At 43.9% G+C, this 27928-nt stretch overlaps 1 protein-coding gene across 1 annotated transcript; it reads right to left on the bottom strand.

Annotated features, from left to right (window-relative positions):
• Positions 1-1062: 1062 nt before the first annotated feature.
• Positions 1063-27709, bottom strand: Ildr1 (immunoglobulin like domain containing receptor 1). The gene is made up of 8 exons (XM_077795533.1): positions 27615-27709; positions 19223-19440; positions 17832-17981; positions 13659-13778; positions 13064-13210; positions 6405-6536; positions 5374-6191; positions 1063-1104 (listed from the first exon to the last, which is right to left on the bottom strand). Exons 1-8 carry the CDS (start codon positions 27707-27709, stop codon positions 1063-1065), a joined length of 1722 nt encoding a protein of 573 aa, XP_077651659.1.
• Between the last annotated feature and the right edge of the window lie 219 nt (positions 27710-27928).

The following is a 27928-nucleotide window of genomic DNA, read 5'->3' on the forward strand; positions in this document are numbered from 1 at the left end:
CTGGGCAAGGAAGAAGAGCCTTGGGCCTCAGGAAACAGTTCAGCTTCCCTGATTGAGTCACCTTCTTTACCTGGGCCTCTCTTATTGGCTCCTCAGACTCACTTTAGAATCTCACCTCAGAAGAAAAGGAGTCTCTGGTCCAGGAGGGAAGGAGAGGGCTTCCCATGGTTGTTTGGCAGAACTCCCAACTGGTCCCCTTGCCTGAGGTTATCAATGACTCCATTAGATTCAGGGAGAAGAATGAGCTACTGTAATTAAGGATACCAAAGTATAAAAGCAGATATTTATAGGAGGCAGAATCCTCAGCCCAGTACACTTTACTTATTTATTTAGACTGTGTGGTTACAAATAAACACTTAAAGTGATTTTAATGGATACATAATATATAAGAAAATATAAATTAGATGTAGAGGGGGAATGAGCAAGAAAAGGAGACAGGAATAAGGTTTGTGCAAAACTGCTCCTTGTGATTTTTCTACATGTCAATAAACAGCCTGAGAAAGGACTCACAGCTATAGAATCTCTGGACTATTTTGGAGTGAAAATTCAGGAGTCCTCAGGAGTGGAGATGGGAGCAGGAGGCCAGACTCCAAACATGGAAGGTCTACAATATCCAAGATATCCAAGATCTACAATAGAGGGAGACAAGTTTCCATGGGAATTTCCCCCCAATACTCTGGATTTCCTGTTCCTAAAGCACTTTTAATCTCTTCTTAAAGATTCCTGAGATCTCAGTTTGAGAATGGCCCCGGTCCTTAGCACTGTAACCTACTTGAAGACTCAGGCTACTATGTTCCTGAGGGTTCACATCCCAGCTAGGGTCCGCTACGGATCAAAGACGGTACAAATTATGCAGAGAGCATAGACCAAGGCTAAAACTAGTCATTGATTCCTCAAACTCTTGTTTTTAAAATTCCTCTATTTGATTCTCAGAATCTAAGCCAAAGCTGTTGGTGGCAGACTTGCAGTGTCCCCTGCCCCCAAGTCAGCTGGGAACCTGGGTGATACTGATGACACACAGGAGCAGAGATGGAGCCACGGAAGTGGTGCCGTGCCTGGGGATTAAATGATCACACTCCTTCCACTATGGGAGCTGTCTTTCTCCTGAGGAAGAGAAGAACACAAAGCAATCCAGTCAGCTGTAATCCACTGTCTGTGCAAACAACATACACGGTACGCTTGTGCACACCCGAGTGAGTGTTGGCTGCTGGTACTGCAGATCTGAACCTGAAGAAAACTGTTGACTCTTCATGGAGTCAGTCTCCTTCCCCAGGGTTAACCTTCTCTGTTTTCCTCCTTCTTTATAGTCTCCTTCAAACAATGTTTATTTCTGAAAAGTTCTGAGTCTTATTCACTCTGCCTCCTGCTTACTGTTTTTCAAACATTTTCAAGTCTCTTGTAGACTTAAAAAAAAAAAAAAAGAGAAAGATACCCTGTTCCATTCATCAATATCTCTCTCCCACTCATTCTGGAGGTAGTCTCCTCTTCCTATGTGTATCTCCTGAATCATTTCTTCCACCCTTTTCTAAAATGTTTAGCTTCATACCTTAGTATTTTTCTGGAGTTACTTTTCAAAAATCACTACCTCTTCCTGACCAAACTCTGTGGCTTTTCTTTTCTTTTTTTTTTTAAATATATTTTTAGTTGTCAATGGACCTTTATTTTATTTCTTTATATGTGGTGCTGAAAATTGAACCCAGTGCCTCACACATGCTAGGCCAGCGCTCTGCCACTGAGCCACAACCCCAGCTCTCAGTGTCTTTTCTTCAAAAGTTATTTCACTTGGTCTTGGAGCTTTTTCTACATGTTGAATGAGAGGAGGAACTATGGTTTATGTTTCTCAAATTTCTCTAATATATTTCTCTAATTATGTATTGTAGAGATCATTTTCAAACATCTGTAGTTATAATCCGTGAGCATGTAAGTCTTCATCTTATTTGAAATAGGGAGATAAGGGATCTGTCCTGTAATATACTATTGCAAAGGTATCGTATATGTATGACATTCGTGTTGCTGTAAAAAGCCTGTTTCCAATTTATTAGGAAAGTAAGTTTTTAGGGGACATGCTTTTAAATCAAAATCTTCTGGGATGAATATTCTCTGAGAGAGGAAAACAATGAAATGGGGCAAAAGGAACCTGTTAAAGGAAGACCTAGAAAGTTGAAGGAGTAGATATTTTATTTAAAGTAGATTTAAGCTATAAAAATTCTAATGTAATATTTTATTAAATCAAAAAGTCAAAGACAAAAAGAAAAAAAGCTGGGATTGTTTACAGAAAATATGAGGTTAACCCAGAGAGAAAAACATGGTAGTTTTCTCTTGGTATTAGAACAGATGAGTGTGAGTCAAGTTTGGAACAACCCCAAAATTTCTTTGGAAACCCTTTCTATTAGGGTAAGAGTGAAGAGAAATATCATCAATTTTAAGGAGGCCAGAACACAGGGACCATTCAGTCTGTAATCTCTAGAGTAAAAAGCTTAAAGTTTCTGCTTTTTCTACTTCAGAGAGTGTAGTTTTGGAGGACGTGATATCTTAACTGTAGTGGGGTAGGAGATCCATCTTCTCCTGGGTACTGTGCAGAGAACAGTTCTCATGTATTTCAGGTACAATGAGATTACATGTCCAATAGCCAGGTTTCTGTTTCTTAAACATTACTCTTGAAAGAGAAAGTTCCATGTAAGCCAAAAATATTTAGTTTAATTGCTATTTCTATAAAGACTTAAAGAATTTTTAATCAGTGTTTTATTGAAGTTATGGTAAAGCTGTAAGAGCTAAAGTCTGACTTAAGAAAATAGTGATACATGCTATTAATTCTATAAATAAGCAAATTTCAGGTGACACATGATCAAAGATCACCATCTAGTGGCCTAACAGTACTATAATGTCTGAATTTAGCTGCAAGCTGCTAAGCTAGGAAGATAACCTTTGTGGGGAGCACCCAGACCCACCAAGGAAAGAGGGGGAGAGAAAGACTTTGACCTGAAGACTTTTGGCCCCACTAAAGGCATTCTAAATTCAAGCTATAAATAACACAAACACTGGGCCCTTCAAAATAATCAATCCACCAATCCAGCTTTGTCTCTCCGCCTCTGGGGACTGTCAGAATATGTTGAATGTGGTCAAGTGGTAACTCTTTGGGAAACAAATTCAAAGACACCCCAAACAATGGAACTTTTTAAAATGACCTTGGAAAAAACACTTTGCCTCTCAAAAATGACTTTATGGTTGAAAATTTGGTTGACTCGTGGTAAAATTATTGTTGTATACGTCTTGAGGATAAAGGAAGCTGTGATACTTCCAGAAAATTAGGAAGAAATAACGTCACTAGAAAATGTCATTCTTCCCAACCTTTCCCAATCTTTTTTCTATTTGACCAAAACCTTTTTTTCTCATTGACTTTTATTGAGATAGTCAAAGGGAACTGTGAACGGCTTTTAGGGAAGTTCCCAGAGTAGAGGGATATTTTAAGAAAGTTAGTCTCTTGTGCGCTCTGAAGGGTATGCCTTTCATTTGGAAGTGTGAGTTCTATTGTGACTAAAAAACAACAACAACAACAACAAAAAAAAAACGATCCATCATACATGGTGTGCAAAGGAGAAGTCCTCTTGGGGGAGGGATCTGTCCTATAACATACTGTTCTAAGTGATCCTTTTTCTAAGGAGGCAGTATGAGTTACTGAAAAAGGCACAGGCTTGAGAGTCAGAGGGGTGTTAAACTTTGGCTTCACTCTTATTGGCGCTTTGGCTTTGGGCATGTTACTCGACTTCTCTGAGCCCCACATGGTTGTTGTGAGGATTAAATGAAATAGGACTTGGAAAGGATTTACTCCAGTGTTTGGAACACTTCTCTCACTTACAAGTCACATAATTTAACTTAAAGATTTAACTTAGGAGAAAGTAGAGTTCCGATCTTGGGCCAAAACTTTAAAAAAAAATTACATTTTTTTTCTGTTAAAATGAAAAGACATATTTAGTTACTATATGAAGAAAGTAACTATAGTTGTCCCAGCTTTGACTAATTCTGCACTTTCTTTCGGGATTTAATTTTCTTAATGCTAACATGGAAGAATAGCTGTGCCATCTGCAGGTGAGGATCACTGTGAAAACACTACTCTCTTTTGCTTCTGTTATGCTAGTCAAAGGATTATGAGAGAAGTTCCCAGAGCAGAGTAATTGTCAGAAAATCGTAGTCTTGCTTGAACTCAGATTGCTGTGTGGATGCAAGGAGGTGTTGCATAAGATGTCCAGTTGCATACCCCAGCTATTTCCACGCTTGCTGATCTTTGTCTCTCATGGGCTACTTGGGGAGAATATGTCACAACTTCTATTATTTCCGAAATGACTATTGGTCTTTATTCTTGCCTCAAAAATTGCTCTCTAACCAAGATTTGCTCTAGAAAGTGGGCCTGCTCCTTGGCACACACTATGTATGATGGATTTAAAAAAACAAAAACAAAAACATTTCCAAATGAAAGATGTATCCTTCAAAGCCCACAAGAGACAACACTTTTCTGATAATATCCCTTTACTCTTTGGGAACTTCCTTAGAGTTGTCTACAGTTCCCTTTGACTAGTTCAACAGAAGCAAAAGAGAAAATGATCTTGTTGAATAGAAAAAAAAGATTTTCATGGTAGCCTGAAAGTTGTTTCTCAGAAGTTCATTAATTGTTTGTTGTGAGTGATGGCAACAATTAGCAGCATTAAAGGGAGATTGTTGTTTGCGTGTATTAATCATATAATGATCTTTTTAAAAAGAAGATCTATATTTGGAGACCCCAAAAGCCTGTGTCTTCCTATGTTCCCTTTTTAGGGTGAAGACCCTCTGACACCTTGTCTGTTCACATACCCTAAAGTTTTGAGCCATATTTGGGACACCAGGATTTGTGTATCAGTTTAACCACACCTTCCAGGGGTATATGAGAGGCCTCATCCTCACATATACATGGGCTTTGCATGCTGAATCGACAAACATCCTCAAGCCCCTTGCATGTTCTAATTTGGGGTATGAAAATAAGGGTTCTAAGCAAAGCCAGGCAGCTGTGACAGGAGGCAAAACCTTGAAGAAAAAAAAAAAAAAAAGGAAGGTAAAGGCTTAGGGCGAAGGCCTAGGCCTGCATCCCCACCTGCAGGCTGCAAATCATTTCAGCCTCATTTCCTCACCTGAGAAACAGGAGGACCCTACTGTACCTGCCTCACAGGACCAGGTGAGCAGGAGTGATGGGGCCCAGAAGCCCTTGCAAGCTGGGAGCCTCCCCCTGCACCCCGCACTGACAGGCGGCTCACCAGCAGGAGGCGCCCGTGCCAGCCTCAGCCAGTCCCAGCTGGAGGGGTCCTCTGCCCACGCCCAACCCTCAGCAGGATGCCCCAGGCTCACCGAGCGCCTCGCCACACTCCCTTTTTTCCTGCCATTCTTGCCTGGAGTGACATCCAGCGAGCGGTAGCTGGGCGGCTTCTCCTCTAGCCAATTCGGGGACTGCGAGCGGTGGTGGCGGGTTCCCCAGCTGCGGGGCGGCCTCTCCTTCTCCTCCTCCGAGCTCCAAGAGCTGAGTCCAGAGGGCGGTGGCGGGGAGCAGCTGCTGGCCCTGCGTCTCCCGCGTCTAGGGACACTCTCCCGGGTCCTGCGCCTGCTTGGCCTCTCCCAGTGGCTCCTGGGAGGCGGGTGGCTGGGCTGCCAGTGGGCTTCACTGGACGAGAAGCCATCGCTCAGGCTGTCCCTGTCTGACCAGGGCGGCGTGGGTGACCCATTCCTCCTGGAATGGTGGCGCCTTCCACTCCCTGGGTGGTCCAGCTCTCTTCTCCCCAGTGCCCAGGGTTTTGGACCCCAGTCCTGGAGCTCCTGGTGGAAATCAGAGTAATGGTGCTGCCTTCTCCCCTCCCTCAGATCCCAGGGTCTGGAGGAAATTGGGGTGTGCCACAGCTGGTGTGAGGAGTCGCTGGTCCTCCCCAAGGAGGATGGGTCTCTGATCAGTGGGGGCAGGTGAATGATCCTGCGTTCCACAACCTCGGAACCCAGGGAGGACAGCATGCTGCAGGGATGGCCAGACCTGGCTTTGAGGTTAGTGGGCAGAGGTTGGGCTGGGTTGAGGTTCCGCAGCTCTTTTTCCAAATATTCCAGGACACCATTGGTGATAGGAGGGTGAGTGGTGGTCTGGGTCATTGGCATCTGTGGGAGGCTGGACCGTAAGGACAAATCTGAATGGAAACAAGGACAGAACATGCAGAACTACTGGCTCAAAATAAATACCTTGAAATCAGGATATCAAAAGTCACATTATTTAGCTTGATTCCACTCCTTCCCACCCTCAATCATACACACCTCCCATGTTGGTCATGGAGGCCCAGATGCACCCATGGTCCTACCCTTACCCTCTGTCCTCCCCCTCCCAAGACTCTGGCAAGGTTTACCTCGCTGCAGCAGCGGGTTCATTGCATAAGATGAAACCTGGGAGCTCCTGTCCGCCCCCCAGTACAGGGGTTTTTCCAGCATCTGAGGACCTAGGACCTGAGCCTGCTTCATGTAGCGGTGGCGGGCCAGGGCTGCAGGGGAAGAAGGAAAAATGCAGACCCTCAGCCAGGGAAGGCCCCACACCTACCACTTCACTTCTGTCCACCTAATAGTCTTGCCAGGAGGCCAGCTTCTCTCCTCCAATGTCCATTCTCACCATCTTGCATGGGAGTAAGAGTTAAGGGCATAGCAAGTCACCCATGTTTCTGGCAAGGAGCTGGGAATAAATTTCCTGTAGACAAGACTATAATCTCTGCACCCCAGGAAAGTGTACTCTTCAAACTCAATTTCCTAGCCTCAAAAATACTTCCTCATCCTGCCCACTCCCAGACCACCTGAAGTGCATAGATATATACACAGATACTAGCTCACAATCACATCTCAGATCACAGGCAGCAAAACCAGAAGCCACAGGCCAGAAATAAAAGGTACAGATGCAAAGGTCTTAGAGGAAGCTGTAAGTCACGGCTTGGGGGCTCCTTAGGTCTGCCAGCTAGGCAAGCTTAGGGCTGTCCATTGATGGGAGCAAAGGGAAGGGCATGACGCCCAGAGGTGTTTCTTGCAGGAACACCAGCTCTGGGTGAGAGAGTGCCATGGGTGAGCGCCATGGGAGAAAGGCCCTAGCATGCAAAAACTGAAGTAGATTCCAGCAATTCTTTTCTACTCTTCTCCTCACTTAATGAAGTATTGGGGTTTCCCCTAATTAGGGGAAATCTCTAAGGGATAGAGTGGGGTTAGGAAGGGGGAAGGGAAATACCACTCCTTTTCAGGGCAAAGAAAAGAGTGTAAAAAAGCAGCACAAGGGGTCCATAGAAAAGTCACCCGAGTCCTCCACATGCAGCTGGTCTGAAGCACACAACCTACAATGAGTACAAGTTAAAAATAAAAGTATTTGTTTGTTTTGTTCACAAATTTCTATTTTGAGGTAGTGTAGCTGAGCACTGCATGACTCCTAAAGTCTCTGCCTATTCACGCATGAACACATACTTGCATGTTATACTTGGCCTATGAACCATGACAGATCCCGTAGCCTGGTACTCTCAACGCCCGCTCAGTTCACCAGACCTTGGGACCACCCGGAGAATAGCACAGCTCTGCCTGAGCCTTCCTCACAGAACAGCAGGAGGGATCAGAAGGCAGGCACTCTAGACCCCGCTACACAGAGTAGGAGGTCTGCTGAGGCCAGTGGCCAAGGGGCCACCTGGAGGGCCACCTGGAGGCTCCAGTGAGAAGCAAACTTCCAACACAACAGGAAGTGGTGGCAGCAGAGCCCCCACAAGTGTCTGCAGCTCCAGCCCTGGTGGTGAGTCACCGCCCAGCCTGAAGGAAATAGGATGCAAACTTAAAGTAGCTCATTCAGCTGCCACGCCTTTACGCCAACTGACAGCCCTCCACCCTGGCAGAGGAGAAGTCCACCAAGTAAGCACTTTGCCTCTTGCTAACAGGTGCCTTCCCCCTGGCTCCCTCTACTGGCCACCATGGACAAGCACAATGCTTTTTGCTCACCACACCTGGCCATTTTACATAAACTAGCTAATCCTCTGAGAAATCTCTTAATGTGGGACTCAGACAAGGAAGTTGGGCTGGGAGAGGAGGCCTTCCCAGTCCAAGGTCCCACAGTGACCAGCAGAATCAGGGTGTGAACCTGTGACTCTCGGATGCTCAAGCCTATTTATTGCTGCACCACAGTGTCCCGAGGCTCTTTTATTTTCTATGATGAAACCAATAAACCTTCCCCAGGAGAACCTCTTCAGTTTACAACTCTCTAACTCAACTCCACAACTTTAAAGACGTAGTTCAACTAGCTTCTGCCCCTAAGGCCTGAGGACATCTGATTGATTCCCTTGGGAACAGCCCTGCCTACCGCCACTGCTTTAACTGAATCCTGGCTTCTTTCAGATGTTCCCGCATTTGGCAACTTCCTTGGGTCCCACTCCTGGAGACTTTCCTTCAGTTAGTCTAACAGAAGGCAAGAAAGCATGTGTTTTCAACAAACACACGCTGGGAGTCACCTTAGAGGTGACTGCTGAGGAGCCTCAACTACACTTAGAGAGAAGGACCCTCAGGGATAGGTTTCCTTAAATATAGGCTTTGAGGGTCCCATGGACTTCAATTTGCCTCTGAGCATGTACTAACTGTGGGACTTTGAGTGAGTTTCCAGTCTTTGTGCTCATTCTCTTCATCTGTGAGCTGGAGGTGATAATCGTTCACAAGGTTGTTGAGGTTAAATGAGGCAATACACATCAAATGCATAACACAGAAGACAGATGGTCAATAGACAGGGGCTCTCATTGTTATAATAAATTGTTATAATAAACTGCTTCTTTTGAGGGGGAGGTGCTGGGGATTGAACTCAGGAGCACTCGACCCCTGAACCACATCCCCAGCCCTGTTTTGTATTTTATTTAGAGACAGGGTCTCTCTGAGTTGCTTAGCGCCTTGCTTTTTCTGAGGCTGGCTTTGGACTCATGATTCTCCTGCCTCAGCCTCCTGAGCTGCTGGGATTACAGGTGTGCGCCTCCACACCTGGCGATAAACTGCTTCTTTTGCCATAGAACTCACAGGAGACTAAACCACCAAAGGCATATTAATCTTTATCTCTGAGGAAAAGCTAAGTTGTACTCTTTTCCCTTTTTTTCCTTCTTCCTTTCTTTTAAAAATATCAGTTCTCAGTACTGGGGATTAAACCCAGGGCATTCTGCCATTGAGCTACATCCCCAGTCCTTTTTTATTTTAAGACAGAGTCTTGTTGCTAAATTGCCCAGGCTGGCCTTGAACTTGCAGTCCTCCTGCCTCAGTCTCCCATGTAGCTGGAATGACAGCCTGAACCACCCACCACACCAGGCTCAGGGCACATTCTTTAAGACATCCCCTGTGTAGCAGAAGTGACACTCAACACCTCACCCTCCTACAGAGACCAGCACGTTCCCTCCCCTCCAGCAGGTGTCCTCAGTATGCATTACCATGTAAACTCGTGCCCTTGAGACCCCTAACTTCACTTTCCCCGTAAACTGGTTACCAGTCCTTACCATCCCCTTTCTTTGTCTCCTTTAAATCATGGGGACTCAGTCCTTTTTTTTTTCCAAACTACCAGTCTCCCCTACTTTGACCAGACAGTCTTCTCAGCGACATTCTCAAGAGCTTCCTGGAATCCCTAGGCCCCCTGAACTCTTGTCATTTTAGCCTTGGGGAACCACCAGCCATGCTCCTTGTACCCAATCGGGCCACTGCCTCAGATGGCCTTCCTCCCAACTGGGTTTTCCTAGGTTATCTGTCTACCACGCAGGCATTCCCTCCTCTCCAGCAGCACCCTCAACATCCCCCACTGCTCAGGGCTTCCCCTCCCCCCATGAACTTTCAGCTGGTGACATCATGGCTGTTGAGGACAAGGAACTAGCCCTGCACTGGGGTGTGCCTGGAGGTTCTCTGTGGAACAGGGCTAGTAACCGTCCTAGGGACTGAGAAGCTGTTTCTCCAGTTCTCATGGAAAAAAAATAAATAAATGACTCAATTTCAAGAACTTTCATCTGTGAGTCCTACTGAGGGTTGTTTACCATGCTCAGTGGATAATCATAGGCTATTAAAATTGGGTGTCACTTTCATTGTTCTCCTCTCTACTGTTACCTCTCACAGGAAGGTGGCTCACATTTTGGGAAGCCAGACTGTGGTTAGAGAAGTTCCAGGACACGGGCATCCTTCCCGAAGTCCCTTCTGTGTGTAGTGCTTTGACTTGGGGAAATCAAGACAGGCTGACACGAGCTGGGTCAGCTTCCTCCCTCATACCCGAGTCAGCCTGGACATTTAATGACTTCCTCTGCCTCTTCAGAGGTCAGGATGCCTCCCTCCTTCCCTTTCTAAGGCGAGTTCTTTCCCTATAGGCCTGCCACCACTCCCCACCCCCACCCCTGCTACCCTAGCGCCATCACCCTCAGTGATCTCTCCCTTCCTTGCTGTTGGTCTTGGTTCTTTACTTACAAACATGCTTAGAGTGACCTTAGTCTATACCCGCTTCCCCCATCAGAGAGCCTTCGTGAACAATTCCTTCCCCTCCACGCAATTCTACTCTTGTCATCAAAGTTCTCAGGATAGTGTGCCCTAGTGACGTACTCTGGAAGTGACCTCATCCCCTCAAGCCCAGGGATCTTTATTTGTGGCCTGCATTTCTTCCTTTGACCAGTCCTTTTCAATGAACTCCAACCACTTAGAGAAACTATTCTCTGCCGGAACCTCTGTTTAATCAGTTCACTGGTTGGATGCATTTATCATCTGTGCTCGGTTTGTCCCTAGTTCTGCTCGTTTTTAATGCCCCACAGGCTTAGGGATTCTAGGAAGGCAACCTGAGAGAGCTTTTCTCCTCCCATCTCACATAATACTGTGCAGCAACTGTGACTTCTCCATGGGCTCTCTCCCTGAAGCTCCTCTTTAAGGAGTTCATGTTGTCTCAGCCCGTCCCAGGGTGACATACCCACAGAGGCAGAGGCAGCCCCTGTTGTGGGACACACAGACACTCACATGGATTGAACACTGCACTGCCACTGCCACTTGCTAGCTGTGAGAATTCTCTGACTTTCAGTCCCCTCATCTGTTAAACAGTGATGACATCTGGCTTCTAGGGTTGTGGGGAGGAAATATATACAAAGGACATATGCATTATAGTCGCCCAACAAAAGTTAGTTCTCTTTTCCTGTAAGACAGTAACTTTGGAGCACAGGCCTGAAACAATGACCCATGACCTTTTTGACCTTGCAGGTTAGGTTTTGTTTCTATCTTACTGGGCAATTCTGTATTTGCCTTTAAAGCCTTTACTTTCAAATGAACTAAAATAATAAAAGTGCCTATCTCTGGGTGCTCAGATTAGTCTACATTTTCTTGAATTTCCCAAATACTCCACAATGTGGTACTTTACTTACATGATCAGGAACAGGAAACATTATTTTCAAATAATTCTTTTCATTTAAAGCAGTTGATTCTACTCCTTTCATTCACTAAGAAAAGATTTTCACATTATAATTTTTTATTCTTTCACCTTTACCAAGTATTCGGCTGCCAAAATTTTGAGGGCATGTTGTAGTTGTTTTAAAGAATCAAATTTTAGTCCTAAGAAAGACCAAAGTAAGAACAAGATATTTTGCTCCCTCTTCCCTGCCCCTAACACATGGAGGGAAAGATATGACTCCCAGATCAGCAGCCTTATATCACCCGGGAACTTTTGAGAAATACAAATTCTTGAGCCTTACTCCAGATCCACTGGGTCAGAAACTCTGGGGGTGGGGCCAGCAGTTCACTGTGAAGAAACCTCCACTCCATTCTAATGAGAGCTTGTTTGAGAATCACTGCTCTTAAGACCTTTCTCCTATTATTTCAATCATCTTGAAGGAGCACCATGAAACTATAATAGAATAAGAAATATATATTTGAACTCTGCCTCTGGTTTCTGACATAAGCTCCGAAAATCCTTGGAACTTCCAGAGTAGTGAGTTTCTGTATGTCAGAGAGATAACTGGTGGCCAGGGGCCTCTTGATAGCTTCAGACCAATGCATGATCAGAGGGTTGAACTTTCAGCTCTACCCAACTCCCAACCTCCTGGGAGGGGAGAAGAGCTGAATGTCGAGTTGATCACCAGTGGCCAGTGATTTAACCAATCAAGCATCTATAATAAAGCCTCCATTAAAAACCCCCAAGGACTGGATCCAGGAAGCTGCTGGGTAAACTGAATTGTTTAGAATACACTTGGTGCACCTGGAAACAGTAAGGAAGCTCCATGTCCCCTTCCACAATCCTTTCGCTATGTGTCTCTTTCTTTCGTTGTTCATTTTCTTTGGCTGTTCATTAAATATGCTTTGTAATAAATGGGTAAATGTAAATGAAGTATTTCCCTGGGTTATGCAAGCCACTCTAGCAAATGAATAGAACCCAAGGAGGTGGGTGGGGGAAATCCCTATTTATAGTCAGCTGGTCAGAAGAATAGGTGACATCCTATTACTTGCAAGTGCCATCAGACCTGGGGAGCAGTTGTAGAACTGAACTCTTAACCTGGGGATATTTGCTACCTCCAGGGAGACAGAGTCAGAAGGGAGTTAAATTGGTGTCTGCTGGAGAACTGCGTGGTATGGGGGGAAGGAACCACGTTCCACATCCGGCATCAGAAGTGTGCTAAGTGGTTTTTGTTTTTTCCTTTACAGGTAGCCTTCTCTCACACCGCTGGCTCTAGATTCCTCATGCCCAAGCAAGGTCAGTGCTGGGAGCAAAGCCTGTAGCACAGGATAGTCAGGGACACTGAGGAAATGCCACCAGTACACAGAGATATATGAAAGGGGCTTTAGGCAGAGTAAGAGGTGGACAGGCAGAAATCCTCTTATCAGCCACCTTCTGCAAGGCTCTACAGCTTCCCTAAGCATCATTTACAAGGCTGAGGCTCATGTCCTCTGGGCCTGTGATGGGAGAATGCAGAGAGGGGAACAGGAAGATCCCAGGGCCTTGACCTTGGCATGGGAAGCCCATCTACTTGGAGTGCTGAGCATCCCACCCCCATCTCACTGCTGGTCTGTCCCCTCTCACCTTCTTCAGGACAGCAGCAACGGGTAGGACAGCAGGGACAACGGATGTAGCAGCAGCAATACTGAGGACAGCACTGGCACCAGCACACTCCAATCAGCATGAAGAGGACCAGTGCTCCCAGAATGATGAAGATCACTGTCAGCCAGTCTGCAGGGGAGAAGACGAGCAGCAGTGTACTGGATATTCAGCAGAATGCCACCTGTTCTAACACTCTAGAGGTCTAAGCAAACACAGCTCTTGACCCACATGGTAAAGTTGAGCACTATGCTGGAAACATAGGTTTAGCTGGGTTTTTTAAAATTAATTTTTAAAAATATTTTTTAGTTGTAGATGGACACACAATATCTTTGCTTATTAATTTATTCTTTATATGGTGCTGAGGATTGAACCAGTGCCTCCCATATGCTAGGCAAGTGCTTTGCCACTGAGCTACAGCCCCAGTCCCTAGGTTTAGCTTTGATAAGGGAACTTCAGAGGTTCATAATCCAATGACAATAACAGGTTCATTTCTGTTTTTGTTGTTGTTGTTGTTTTCCCCTGTGTAAAAGTGTCACAGTGGTGGGTTAGTCAAGCAGAAAATTCTAGCAGTACTTACGAAGGACGATGAGCTTCACCTCCTTATCAGGGTCTCCTGATGTGTCCCCTGGGGCCTCAATGGTGCAATAATACACTCCATGATCCCACCACATCACTTCGTTAATCACAAGATCAGCTCCTACATGGGAAAGAAGGAGAAAGTGCCAGTAGACAGGCACTGGTTTCAGACCCACGGTAGCTTCAAGACCCCAGCATTATCCTTCCACATCCTCAGGAGCCCTGGTAAATGGGTATCAGTTCCTTCCTCTGAGACCTTCCTCCTTCCTCCTTCTCCAAACAGTATAATAATGGTGGAGTTTATTACCCCTGAGCCTACCACGAGGCACATCACAAGGATTCTGCATACATGGCCTCACTCAATTCCCACTGAGACCCTGTAAGTGGGTGAGGCAGAAATTACACCTTGACTCCCAGCATATATGCTTCCCTTCATAGAACTGAATTTTTGGCCATATGTGCAGCTGCTGTGATTTGAGTGTCTGGCCCTTCAGAACTCATGCCACAACTCAATTGCCTTGTAAAACAGTATTAAGAGGTAGGGCCTTTAAAAAGTGACTGATCCATGAGGGCTCCACCCTCAAGGGTGGGATTACAAAGGGGTAAGTCTGGGACCCTCTCATACTCTCACCTTCTGCTGTGTGATGATACAGCAATAAGACCATCACCAGATTTCTCAGCCTTTAGAACTGTAAACCAATACATTTCTACTTATTATAAATTAAACAGTTTCAGGTGTTCTGATATAGCAGCACAAAATAGGGGGTATCCAAAATAAGGTAAGTGTTTTCCATTCTTTCTTACAGATGGACTTGCAGAAGTGATTCAGTTATGGCCAATAAAATGCAATCAGAAGTGTCACATAATGGCTTCAAACAGCTTGAGAACACTTTCCCCCCCCCTTTTCCCATTTATCTTTTCCTCTCTACTCTGTTATCTGGTGCTATGGTTTGGATAGGGTTTGAGGGTGTCCCCCAAGTTTCCTGTGTTGGAAGCATGGTCCTCTGTGTAGCGATGTTGGAAGATAGTGGAACCTATGAGAGGTGAGCTTATCGCAATGTTAATCTGGGAGGAGATTAAAGTCATTTTTGTAGGACCTCAGTTAGTTCCCAAGACAGTGGACTGTTATAAAAGAGCAAGCCTGGCTCCCTTGGCTTTCTGGTTTCCTATTTCACCATGTGATCTCTGCCTCTAACACACACTCCCTACCATGAGGTCATCCTCCATCCAGCCAAGGCAGCCCTTGCCAAGGCCAAACTGACAGAACCATCGATCTTGATCCTGAACTTTCAGCCTCCAAAATGAGGAGTTAAATAAATAAAACTATTTTCTTATAAATTACCCAGCTTTAGCATTTTGTTATAGCAATAGATAAATGAACTAATACATCTGAAGAACAAATGTTACAGCTCCATCTTGGGCTAGGAGGAAGAAGATGACCTTCTTGCTGAGCTGGAAGGAACTTGTGTCCCTGAGGACTTAATGGAACAAGGCCACATTAGGCCTGGGCTATATACTTCTGATTTTGTACATCAGAGAGAAACAAACTTCTTCATTCCTTAAGTCACTAATGTTTTGGGCTTTTGCTTGCTTTCAATGTAATCCTACCTGATGTATAGGAATTTCACTGCATTTTAAGATGAGAAAATGAAACATAAATAGGTCAGGGAGTTGGCCAAATAATGTGCAGAAGGTGCTTAGCAGAGATGGGTTCAAACCCATGTCTCTCTGCCCTCAAATCTAGTGCTCCCAAACACCGTTCTACTGGCCTCTCCAAACCAGATAAAAAACTCTCTGGCCTGGACCCCTCATTAGAGATGAGCAAGTATCTCTGGATCTTGAAGGGACTGATTATGAGATGAATTTGAAGCAGTATGAATGAAATGCCAATATTTTAAGAGTCAATTACCCAAGAAAAGAATTGAAGTTCTCATGAGCACTGAATACTCTGCCCCCCCTGTGACAATAAATATTAACATACACGTTGAAGTTCAGCAAATTGGACAAATATTCACTAAAGACCTTTCCTGGGCCCAACACCACGTCAGGCACTGTGGGAGATCTGAAGAGGAACAAGGACTTCTCTGTCCTGGAAGAGTTTAAAAGCCAGTCAGAGGTAGCAGAGCAGCTCCACATTCCTGAATGATGGCAGTACCTGCTGTTACCCTCCATCAAAAGGACATTGGCTAGTCTCAAAGAACTTAGCATTGTAGATTTGCTGTTGCTTAGTTAGTGGTCATATCTGCAATTCTTTATTGTCTGTTTGTCAAGAGATATTTATTGAGGAAATGAAACAAAAACACAAGGTCATGCAACACTGGAGCAAACTTTGACTTCTGTTTCCTTCTCTTTTACGTCAGTGCCTGTGATGTTTTTCCTACCCACAATTTTCCAAACCCACTGCCTTTCCCATAAACAAGCTCACCCTAGACTTGGAAGAACAGTGAAAGTGCTTTAAGAGAAAGCCCCCCTTAAGCTTGATAAGTATTGTAAATCTGCTCCATCGTTTTATTGGAGTGATAAAGAGATTTTTTAAAGGGATGTCAGTATAATAAGGGCATTCAGATAGGTTAATATTTTAGATGACCCAAGAACTGATTTGACAAGGGCATCTCAAGTGATACAAACACAGCCATGAAAGAATCAGAAAGCAAAGGCTCCAGGAAGTCTCAATGAACCCAGATGCAGAAATAAAACCCAGGGGAAAGACTGCTTTCCTGTAGGAATGAGGAAGAGGCAGCGTGAGGAAGTGGAGGTGCAGAAGGTACTGCTCTGACTTAGAACATGACAAAAGAGTAAGGATGATCATCCAAGGGGACTTGTGTCCTTTGGAAACTATAAAGGGAGGTTGCTAATGAAAGAGAATTTAAACTTGGGGTTGGATCAGAACTAATTCTGCTGGGGCTCTGGAGAAAGTAAAGCCACTTTGAATCTTTGAGGATGCACTTAGAGACTGAAGAAGGACAAAGGTTCCCTAAAGCCAAGAACTCAAGGGCTGGTTTGAGCAAATCAGAGGTTAAATGTGAAAGGATAAGATTTCAGAATTATAGACAAAGTTAGAAGCAATGATCAAACTGACCTTTAAATGATCTACCTTTGAGTGGTCATTGAATATTCACTGATTCCTCAGGATATAGCTATGGGCATCTCGAGCGGCCTGCGGGGTATATTTTCCCTTTTGTTAACCAGGAAAAAAATTACTACAGCACATAACACTCATTGAAATTGGCTCTGAATACCGTGCTGATAACTCATTGCAGCAATTCTGGATCATAAGTTAGGAGCATGGGGAGCTAACGCACCCATTCATACAAAATGTACTGATGAATAACTGATGTTCACTGTACAATCAGTGTATATTAAATGATTCTTACACAAAATCTCAGTCCTCAGAAATCTCTGAGATAGATACTATGGCAAGTCCCATTATATAGAAATTGAGGCGAAAAATTTTAAAGGGGCTTGCCCAAGTTCACGTGCCTTCCAAGTGCAGAATTGGCAGCCACACCTGTATCTGGCTGTGCTCCCCGCACCGGGCACAAAGAATAAAACTGCTGTAGACCCAGCTCCTATACATCACATTTGATATTCACTTCCATGTGGGGAGACAATGCCATTACATTATGCCCAACTCTCAGATGAAGGAAGAAGCCAGGGAAAATAACTGACCTGTTGCTGGTCACTGAGCTAATGAGCAGAAGCAGTGAGATTCTCACTAGGGGTTTGTATCTGAGTCCCGTGCTCTTTCCCCTCTCACTGGAGGACAGTGGTCTCGAAGTGGCCACCTACTTGCAAGTCCCTGTTTTCTTTGGATGGGCAACAAGAATGACCCGAGAGGAACTCAAAGACCTGGGGGTTGGGAAGACCCTGAGAATAATTTGTGGAAAGGATCAAAAGAACTGGATCCACACTTTAGCCCTGAATCTCAGGAAAGCAAGGAAACTCATTCCATCCAAACCTTTAGCCAAGGCTGTTGAACATCTAGTCCACACGTTCCAGGAAAGTAACCTTCGTCCATGCAGCACATTCTAAGAATCTGGCATTTTCCTCAATGAGAGTGAACAAGGAGCCCAGGAGCAGAAGTAACTGGGAAATCCCACGCTGACTCAGCCTGCCAGACCCAAGTCTGCTCCTCCCCCCACCCCCAGTTTCTTTGCACCTCCCCCACACTCACGGTTTTGGATGGTAATCTTGCGCTGACGATAATCCACCCCCAGCACTGGCTCATTCTGTCCCCGTCTCTGGGCCACGATGCGAACTTCCCTCTGATTATCATTGCAGTCATTGGAGGGGTCCTGGCCCAGGGATAAAGCTGCTTGGTATGCTGAGGAGAGAGGACACACTCAAGTCACACAGAAAGTTCTGATTCTGCAGGTCTGGTATAGGATCTGAGTTTCTGATGCCCAGTAAATTCTCAGGTGATGTTACTCAACCACAGGTGATAGCAGAACCCCACTTTTAGCAAGGAGCCTCCAGCCCCCTTACAGGTCATTATTTCCAAGTCCTGGCTGTATCCTTCATCTCCCAGACCAACTTCCCTTGTCTCATTTACAGAGTTTCCCCAGTCTCTGTTCCCGGTGTTCCTCTACCTGCCCTTCCATTAGGAGCTTTGAGAGCTATTAAATCTGCTGGTAGCCAGTGTCTGCTATGCTAGTCCCCTTCCTCCCCACTTAACCCAAGCATCTTAAAAGTAACCCCAGGAAATAGCCTCAATTTAGAGAGGAGTCTTTGGGGGTGATAAGTGGCTTTGGTTTGGTAAGTGGCTCAAACAGTCAGATTTTGTGGTTCTACTCAAATACCCCAGGGCTAAAAATGGCAAGCTGATGCCTCCTGCTCCTTCTGCCTCATCTCAGAAAGTGCATTTCCTTCCTCCAAACAGGGCATCTACTTCTATTCTCAACATTTACAAAAGATTCATTGTCTCAGGTTGACTATGGGGCTCTGGATTCTGATTCCAGGCAGCAGAGCTGATGAGTGAGGCCACTGTTACTGAGAGGTGGGACTTGGCTGAACATAAGGAGGGGCTGTGTAGTACCAAGAAGGGCAACTGCAAAGGGGCAGCCAGGGGAAGCAAGCTGTTCTCCACTGAAAGTGTGTACACCACTGAGGAATGGCCATTCACCAGGAGGGCTGGCTGAGGAAGGGCAGGAGGCTTCACAAATGACCATTAAGGCCCTGCATTCTGAGTGATGTTGGAATTTTCTCATCTGCATTCTAAGGCCCTGGGGTGATGGGAGATAGGTCGGCATCATCAGCTTAGCAGGCTGGCTTGACCCAAGAGTGGACCAGGAAGCAGGACTAGCTCTGTTTTTGCTTAATGTCTGAGCTGTCTTAAATCTTTTCAGAACAAGGTGAAACAAAAAATTTAAATAAACTTATATGTGACCTAGAACAAGTTATTTTGTCAGCCTATGCACAGTTTATCTATGAAATGAAGGGACTGCATCTTTGTGGCTTCTTCTCACTATGAGGATTTGTGATCCTAAATAATTTCTAGATCCCAGACATAGAACATCACAGAGGTGCTGGGGACGTGGAGAGAATAAGAAGGGGGAGGACACTTACAGGCAGAGAAGTAGTCAAAGATGGGGTCCTTGCAGAAGGACTTGAAGCGCCATGTCACCACCACATCCTGGAGCTGGGCAGAGGTCGTATAGTCACATTTGAGGACAACAGAGGCAAACAGAGTGACATAACGCTCTGTGTGTTGGACCGTCACCAGCAAGGACAGGCACCCTGAAGGCAAGAGCAGGGGACAATGTGGAAGGTGATCTACTTTTATCCTTGCAGTAATAAAAGCAATGCAAATGAGCAAAACTCACTGCCTGTTCTCTTGCCTGGCTGGCTGGGAACTCATAGGCAGAGCCTGGCTTCTTACTGGGCAGAACAGAGGCTGGAGAATACCCTCAGCACCCTGGGCAGGGACAGGAAAAAAGAAGTCTAACACCTAAGAACTCTAGAGAACCTTGCCTACATCAGGCAGCACCTTTCCCACTTCTTGGTGGTGGTCTGCTCCCTGGAGGTTCTGGGACAGCTGGCAGGTTTGTCTCTAGCTTGTTCTTCAAACACAAATACTTCATACCATGCCTGTCACTTACAGGGCACTCCATAAATATTTGTTGAATATATGATGGAATAAATGACCAAGGACACAGTAACCAGTGACAATCTGACAGCCAGTCAACATAATCACAGAGCAAATCAAACATAAATGGTCAGATGGTGACAAACCATATTAAGAAAGACTTGGAGAAATTGTTTCTTTTAAAAAATTCCTTCACACAACCCTCCAAACCTGTAGGCATCCTTAAAGTTCCAAGCGTACCTGGAGGAGGAGCCAGGTGGCACAGAAGTACCAGGTGGGGCTTGGCACAGTCAGGGGTCAATCAGTAACCATGTCTTGGCATGTTCCTATGTTAGCATGGTTTCTAGGCTGAGTTACCAGGGGACCTCTTGTTGGGGGAGAGTTAGTATAGATTGGCAGCACTCAACTTCAATGTGTATCACCAGCAGGACTGGAGACATCCCAGATTGCTGGACCCTGTGCCAGGAATTTCTGATTCAATAGAACTTGGGTGAGGCCCAAGGACTTATATTTCTAATAAACTTTCAGGAGATGTTGATACTACTACTCTAGGGACCATACTTGAGAACAACTGGTCTAGAGTAGATTAAAAAAAAAAAAAAACTCAACCCACAGGCTTTGGATTCAGTTATAACTTGGTTCAAATCAATTTTTTTTTCATTGACATGGGACAAGCTATTTATTGTCTAAGCATCTATTTCCTCAGCTCCAAGTGGAAATAATGATAATACTATAGGTTGAGCACCCCTAATCTGAAAATCCAAAATCTGAAATGTTCCAAAATCCAAAACTTTTTTTGAATGCTAATATGATACCCAAAAAGTTTCTGATTAGACCATATCAGACTTCATATTTTCAGATTAGGAATGCTCAACAGGTAAAAATCTATGCAAATATTCCAAAATTTGAAAAACTCAAAAATCTAAAACACTTCTGGGTCCAAGCATCTCCAGAAAGAGATTATCATTAACCAGCATTAACCTCATCAGGTCCTGGCAAGAATGAATGAACTAATTCACTTTTGATGCCTGGATCAGAACCTACACGTACACTGCTATGTTTGCGTCTGAGTGTCTTCCCTCTTTTCCCTTATGAGAGCCAAGGAGAAGGGGATTCTAGCATTTTCTTCCAGAGAGTTCTCAGGGGGAGCCACCTTCATTTTGGTGGAGTGTCCCCATTTGCAAAGCAGCTCAGTGGGCCTGTCGTGGGCCTGTCTTGATAGCGAAAGCCTTGTGATTCTGGGTCCTGCTTCATCTCTGGCCACAGCCCTCATGAGACCATCCTTTGAAGTACTGTCACCTGATTTTCTCATGTCCAGAAGGGACAGTGGAATGCGGCTCAGGGCAGGCTCTGGTCCTCAGAAATGACCTGTCAGGTCCCCAGGACTGGGCTGTGATGAAGATGCCCCTCCCCACCACCCTGCTCCCATGACAGATGTGAGGAAGAGGGCTCTGCTGCGCGGCAGGGGAGACTGCACAGAATAAAGGGATTTAAACTGGACCCTAAGGCTCGGGTGGGATTAGGATTATGCAGGCAAATAGGGAAAGGGCAAGGAAACTCACTGAGGAAAGAAGAAAAAGAGTAAGCAAAGACTTTCATCAGGAAGGGGCAGTTACTTGGGAAGCCTAGAGGAATCCACTCAAGCTGGTGCCTCTGGCTGCCAGGGAGGTGGGGGAATAAACAAGGGGGGCTGATGGCAGCCTTGGGGGGGGGAGGCTGGGGTATGGTGGGGAGTCTAAATCACAATCCACTGCCTTTTTCCAATTCACAGGTGATTTCTGTATGTTTTTCTAAAGCATCAAAGTAGAAGAAAGATGACTTCCTTATTCAGCTGTGAATGGAAAAGAGCATTGTTTTCAGAATAAACCTTCAGGAGTTTAGGGGAAAATAGCTACTACTTCTACCAACCATAGGATTCTTAGAACTCAGGCCAATCAGAGTGGAAGGCCCCTGTGCGTACCTTAAGTCTATCATGGATTATTTCACAGTCTGATTCTTTTATTCTTGCTCCTCCCTCACCAACCCCTTTGCTGTTTGTTTGTTCTTCCAGAATTGTCCTGAAATAGACCTTGCAGCTTTCAGCCATCACAGATTTCACTGAACAATAGAAGCACTACAGATAAGATTCTGGTAATGAGTGGAGACTGCCACTGTCAACAAGGGCATGTTTTATTCAGTAAAACATACTGACTGAAGAAAAACAAAACCTTAGATTCACATAGCACCTTCCAAAAAAAAATATATATATATATATAGATATAGATATAGATATAGATATATTTACACATTAACATGATCCTGGAAGGAGACAAGCTGTGCTCACTTCATATGCAACACATCTGAGGCTTGGAAAAGTTAAGTGAATCGTCTCCATCTATGTTTTTCTAAGGGAGTCGGAGGCAACATTCTGTCCCCGAGCAGTGTTCTTGCCACTCTGCCTGGCTATTTCTTACAAAAAGAAGAATAATTAGTATTCAAAGTTTGCAAATTGGCGGTTGGGGCCAGGTTATTAATTGCCACTCTAGCATGGCGATTAATAACCTACTCGTTCTTTATTTGGTGGAAGGGTAATTTGATATAGTCTATTCAAAGACTCTAGTCAACATTACTTGTACAGAGATGGATCATTTGGGAGAGGGGAGGGCAGGCTTGCTGAGGGTCAGAAAAAAAAAAATTTGGCTGGCGCCAGAAGCTTTGAAGATTGGTGAATCTGATCCCTTTGAGGGAGGGAAATGAGGACAAGAGCGATCACCTTGATCACCAAATACACACTAGATCTCCTTATGTGAATGCCCTTATTATGGGCAAGGCACATCTGGGGAACCCAACTCACCTTTGCCAGCGTCAGTGCTGGCCCTGTTGCCTGGTGCTCTTTATTCTCTTTACAACTTCACCCCCCCCCCCATATGAATTTTGAGGCTTAACATATGTGAGGTCCCCATGTGTTCTGAGCATATTGAGCTCACTCACCCTCCCTCCAGGGGAATGCCAGCCTCACATCATCTCGCACAGATCTCACACCTTCACCCTCTGCCCTGCCACACCCATACCCACACACATGGAAGAGTCCCCAGAGAAGAGGTCTTAACAACCCAGCAAACTTCTTCCTTCTCAGTTGCTACTGCTGGCCCTCAGCATCTTTTGTCCACCAGATAATATATGTTCTTTGTCTGTAATCCTCTCAAAACCCCCTTAGAGCAGGATCAGCTCTGCTCACCTATGTGGACAAAAGTTCAGAGGATATTAGCCAAGCCCCCATGTACACACCAACACACACCTAACCTAATACATATCAGCACCAAGATTTTAATTTAAGTCCTAATGACACATAAAACTCAATTTTTTCCCAAGTAGGCAAGCATAATCTTCCAAGGTGGAAGTCAGGCACTGGACTGTTAAAAATATCAATTTTCCAGATTGAGAAGGAGAAAAAGTAAGTAGCAAAAGCCTATGTCAAAGGCCAAAATCTTCCATCTCTCTTTACCCTTAGTCTCTTGCTTTTCTGTACAACGAACCACACTGGGCATCCACACTAAGCAGTAAGTAGGTAGGGTTTCAAAGAAGAGACCAAAAACAAGCAGAATCTGTGTTGAAAATATGTGCAGCTTCAAAAAGAGAAATAGCCCCTTGGGTATTTCAAAATAAACATCTTGGTGGCATCCTTGTTCTTTCAAACTTAGCACCCAAATTTTCCAAATTCTTAAATTCCCTTCATTTAAGGGCATTTCCTTCTTCCAGATCCATCGCCACCTAACTGTCTGTTATCATTTGCTCTTGAAAATTTTAAGTTTGGAGCCTGATTCCCTCTGTTCAGACCCTGCCTTCACTCCTCACCCTAAAGGCCTGGTAAGTTATTTCCAAACTACACCTTCTCATTATATGCAAAATTATATGTGATGTCAATACATGCCTCCTAGGGTTAAAGGATAATAAATGTTCCCCACTTAGCAAAGAGCCGGGCACATGGTAGACATTCAATACACGTCAGACCTCATTTGTACCATTTGTACTGATCTTGTCTAATTTAGGAGACTAAATTAGAGGCCAGCATGTTAAAAAAAAATCATTTTGAAATAATTAAAATTATACAAATGAAAACTATCATTATAGTCTTTTCATTGCAATAAATGAGTTAATATATTAAAAACTCTGTAGCTCTGTATACCAGCGAGCCTATTTGGTTTGCCTCATCTGTGAAAGAGGAAGAGAGGGAGACCTGTCATTGAAGGGTAGAAAAGGAAACTTTAGAATAAGATGTTAGAGTTATGGGAAGGACGGATGGGAAAGGGGATTCTCTGTTTCCCGCCACAAGGTACTTTCCAAGACCATGGTGCTATGCCAAGGGGACACTACCATCTTAGGGTAAAGTAAAAGCAAAATAGACCTATAAAAGCCAAGTATTTGGTAGCTAAATACCTATATTCCCAAACACAGGTTTATCTTTGTACATCTTTTAATTCAGTCTGTCTCTCTTATGTTGTATCAAATTGAAGAAGATGTTCCAGTTCATAGATGATATCATCTACATAGTATAGGAATATAGGTGCAAAATAAAATATTTTAAATTAAAGAGTGCTTTGAGGGGACTACATTGGTGTTTCCTCCTCTGTTCCATACAAAGGGGTCTGGCTTGGTAGAAGGAGTGCTATAGTTTATATCTGGAATGTCTTCCAAAGGCCCATGTGCTAAAGGCTTACAACCCAGCTAGACACTCTAGGAAGGAGGTGGAGCCTTTAAGAGGTGGAGCCTAATGGGAAGTTTTTAGTCATCGGGCCTCAAAGGGAATTGTGGAATGCTGGTCTCTTCAGCTCTTTCTTTGCTTTCCGGCTTCCATGAAATGAGCTGCTCTACTCTACATGTGCTTCTGCCATGATGCATTGCCTTATCTTAGGCTCAACAGCAACTGGGCCATGAACCATGCACAGAAACCTCTAAAACTGTGAATCAAAATCATCCTTTCTTCCAAGTTGATGTCTCAGGTATTTTGTTATAGTTTTGTAAAGCTAACTAATACAGGGTAGTAGGCAAGGCCACAGAGTATAGTCATGCCTGGTAATGGTTGCAGCCTGATGCAGACACAGATGGGAGTTCTGGGTTCTGTGTGTTTCTCAAAAACACAGCTTCCTCAGCTCTATTCAGCAGGTTAACAAAAAGTACAACGTTCAATCCTATCAGAGTTTACGTCTGAGCAAGCTATCTCCCCAAGTATATTTACCTTCAATACTTATTACATTTCCTTAGATAACAGTGTAAATACTAGAAAGAGATTGGCAATGAATAATGGACAAGAAGGGAGAGAGTATTGAGACAGGAGAAATGGGGTGAGGACAGTGAGATAGGAGGGAGGAATTTTGTCCAGGTATCGTGCGTTCGACAAGGTCTGGTTGAACAGTGCTAGGCTAGAGGGGCAGGGAGCTAAGCATGTGGCTATGCCGAGGAGGACAGTGATGGACACTGAGCACTTACTTTCTTGGTAGACATGATATTGAGTTCTTGGTTATACATTATCTTATCTCATTTAATATTTACAAAAGAAAAACTCCAACAAAACAGGAGATATGTGGGCTTTTTCCCCCCTCAATATCATGGGTGAAGAAAATCACCCATGATACATTAACTTACTTAAGGCCACAGAGCCTATGCTGTTTCTAATGTGCCATCTGTCTTTTAGATAAGTTTTCTAAATGAGATTTGACCCTTTGAGGAGACTTCATAAATGTAAGGGATGTTCGCAAATGTATTTCCATCATTTTGTACAGAAACACTATTTCAGCTGGATGCAGTGGTGCATACCTGTAATTCTAGTGACTTGGAATGCTGAGACAGGAGGATCACAAGTTCAAGGCTAGCCTTAACAACTTAGCAAAACCCTGTCTTAAAATAAAAATTTTTAAAAACTAAGGATATTGCTTAGTGGTAAAGTACCCCTGGATTCAATCCCTAATACCGAAGGGGCAGGGGGAAGAAAAGAATCACATCTTTCTTTCTGTTGATTAATATAAAATAAACAATAGAGAAGGGTAAAATAGAAAGTTCCTCCTTGCTTGCCATGAATTTTACTCTCTAGAAGTACTATTGTTGATAATTTGGTGTATAGCCCTCTACACTTTTTCCTATATTATTTTTAAAAACTATTAATCATATTATACACATTGGTTTGCAACTTTTTCTTCAAATGAATAGCATATTCTATATTAGTACATTCAGATCTCATTTTTATTAGTGACTATATGAAAATTTACTCCATGGATGAAGTGTAATTCATTTACACATTTTTCCAATAGTGGGAATCTAAGTTGCTTCTGATTTTTCACTATTACAAACAATGTTGACAAGAATTGCTGAAATAAATTTTTTTTTTTTGGTCCTGGGGATTGAATACAGGAGTACTTAACCACTGAATCACATCCCAAGTCCCTTTTTAATTTTTTTATCCAGAGACAGGGTCTTGCTAAGTTGCTTAAAGCCTCACCAAATTGCTGGGGCTGGCTTTGAATTTCTAATCCTCCTGCCTCAGCCTCCCCAGTCACTGGGATTACAAGGTATGCTACCATGCTGGGCTGAAATGAATATTTTTATATAAGTATATCTTTACATGCATACTTTTATTTCAGTAGAATATGTATCTCAGTGTGAACTTGCTGGGTCAAAGTCTTCTAAATTTTAATAGATATTTTAGGGAAAAAAATGTTGTGAACAATGAATAAGAGATCCATGCTTCACCACAATCTTTCCAAAAGGGGAAAATTTCAATCTTCAAAAAAATTTTGATAAACTATTAGGTTAAAAAAAAAGCCACTCAGGTGATTTGAATTTGACATTCCTTTGGTTACTAGGGGTAAAGAATAAGATCTGGCTGAAGGGCAGACACTCGGGGTTTCCCAAAGCCATTCACCCAGATTAGTGACTCATGTCCCCACATACTAATCTCAGAGCACATGCAAATTTGGGCCCCATGAGAATGCACATATTCATCAATTTTTGAGTACCTATTCTGAGCCAAGCACTATTCTAGATGATAGGGATACAACAGCAAATAAAAGAGACAAGGTTGGTCTACTCTTAGGAATTATATTCACTGAGAGAGTCAACAATAAACAAGTATAAACACATAAACAAAATATTTTGTTGTGGATAAGTCTTGCAGTATGGCTCAGAAACTACTAGAGCTTTGAATATTAAATCCTATCTCTGTACAAAAAGACACTACACAGATACATGAATCCCAATGCTCCTGGTGCTTCTTCTTGATTATTTCATATTCTGAATCAAGCATAAATCATCATCCTTCCATATAAACCTGGGTCTCTTACATGTTTATTAGTGAATGGACAAGATCAAAAACTAGAAATCATCCTTGATCTCTCTTTCTCCCCCACTCTTCATATGCAATCTGTAATCACGTTGGGTTTATTTATCTTCTAAATATTTCTGGAATCTCTTTCCACCTTCACAACCATCCTAGTACAAGCTGCCATAACCTCCAGTCTGCATTCTGCCTTATCTGCCCTCATTCACGCACACCCTCCAATTCTCTCTATATGGATTCCATACTGCTGTTCCATCCCCTAACTCTTACCTCCAATAGCTTGTCCATTGCTCTTAAGACAAACACTAAACCTCTTACTATGGCCCATGAAAACAAGCATACCTGGTCCTCCCCGCGGTTCTGGCTTTGTCTCTACCACACTCCCAGTAGCTGTCTCCCCATAGTCACACTGGCATTCTTCCCATCTCTCATACTCACTGAGCTCCCATCCAGTGATCTTGCACATGCTATTCCTTTGGCTTAGAATGATCATTCCTCAGCTATCAATTCAAGCATTGTGTCTTCAGGGAGGGCCTCCTGATTGAACAAAATCCATCCATTACGCGTTCTTGTAGTACCATATGCCTCTTTCACGGTTGCCTTTGTACATTTCTCTGTATCCCTTCTTGACAGTGAGTATCATGGCAGTGAGGGCCATGACTACTTTTGTTTGCCAGCATAATGCCTTGCACATAGCTTGCATTAAGCACTGGCTGAATGAAAGAATGAATGTATGCAAGATAGGTTTGGAACAAATTTTAAGTGCTCTAAAAGTTCATAGAACAAATGGTTAAACTTAACTATTTGTAGAATAGCCAGACTAAAAGCAAGGAAGAACTGTGTGTTTTAGAGGGACGGACGTGGGGTACACTAAACC

The sequence above is a fragment of the Urocitellus parryii genome, chromosome 2 (assembly GCF_045843805.1).
Source record: "Urocitellus parryii isolate mUroPar1 chromosome 2, mUroPar1.hap1, whole genome shotgun sequence".
Lineage (NCBI taxonomy): Eukaryota > Metazoa > Chordata > Mammalia > Rodentia > Sciuridae > Urocitellus > Urocitellus parryii.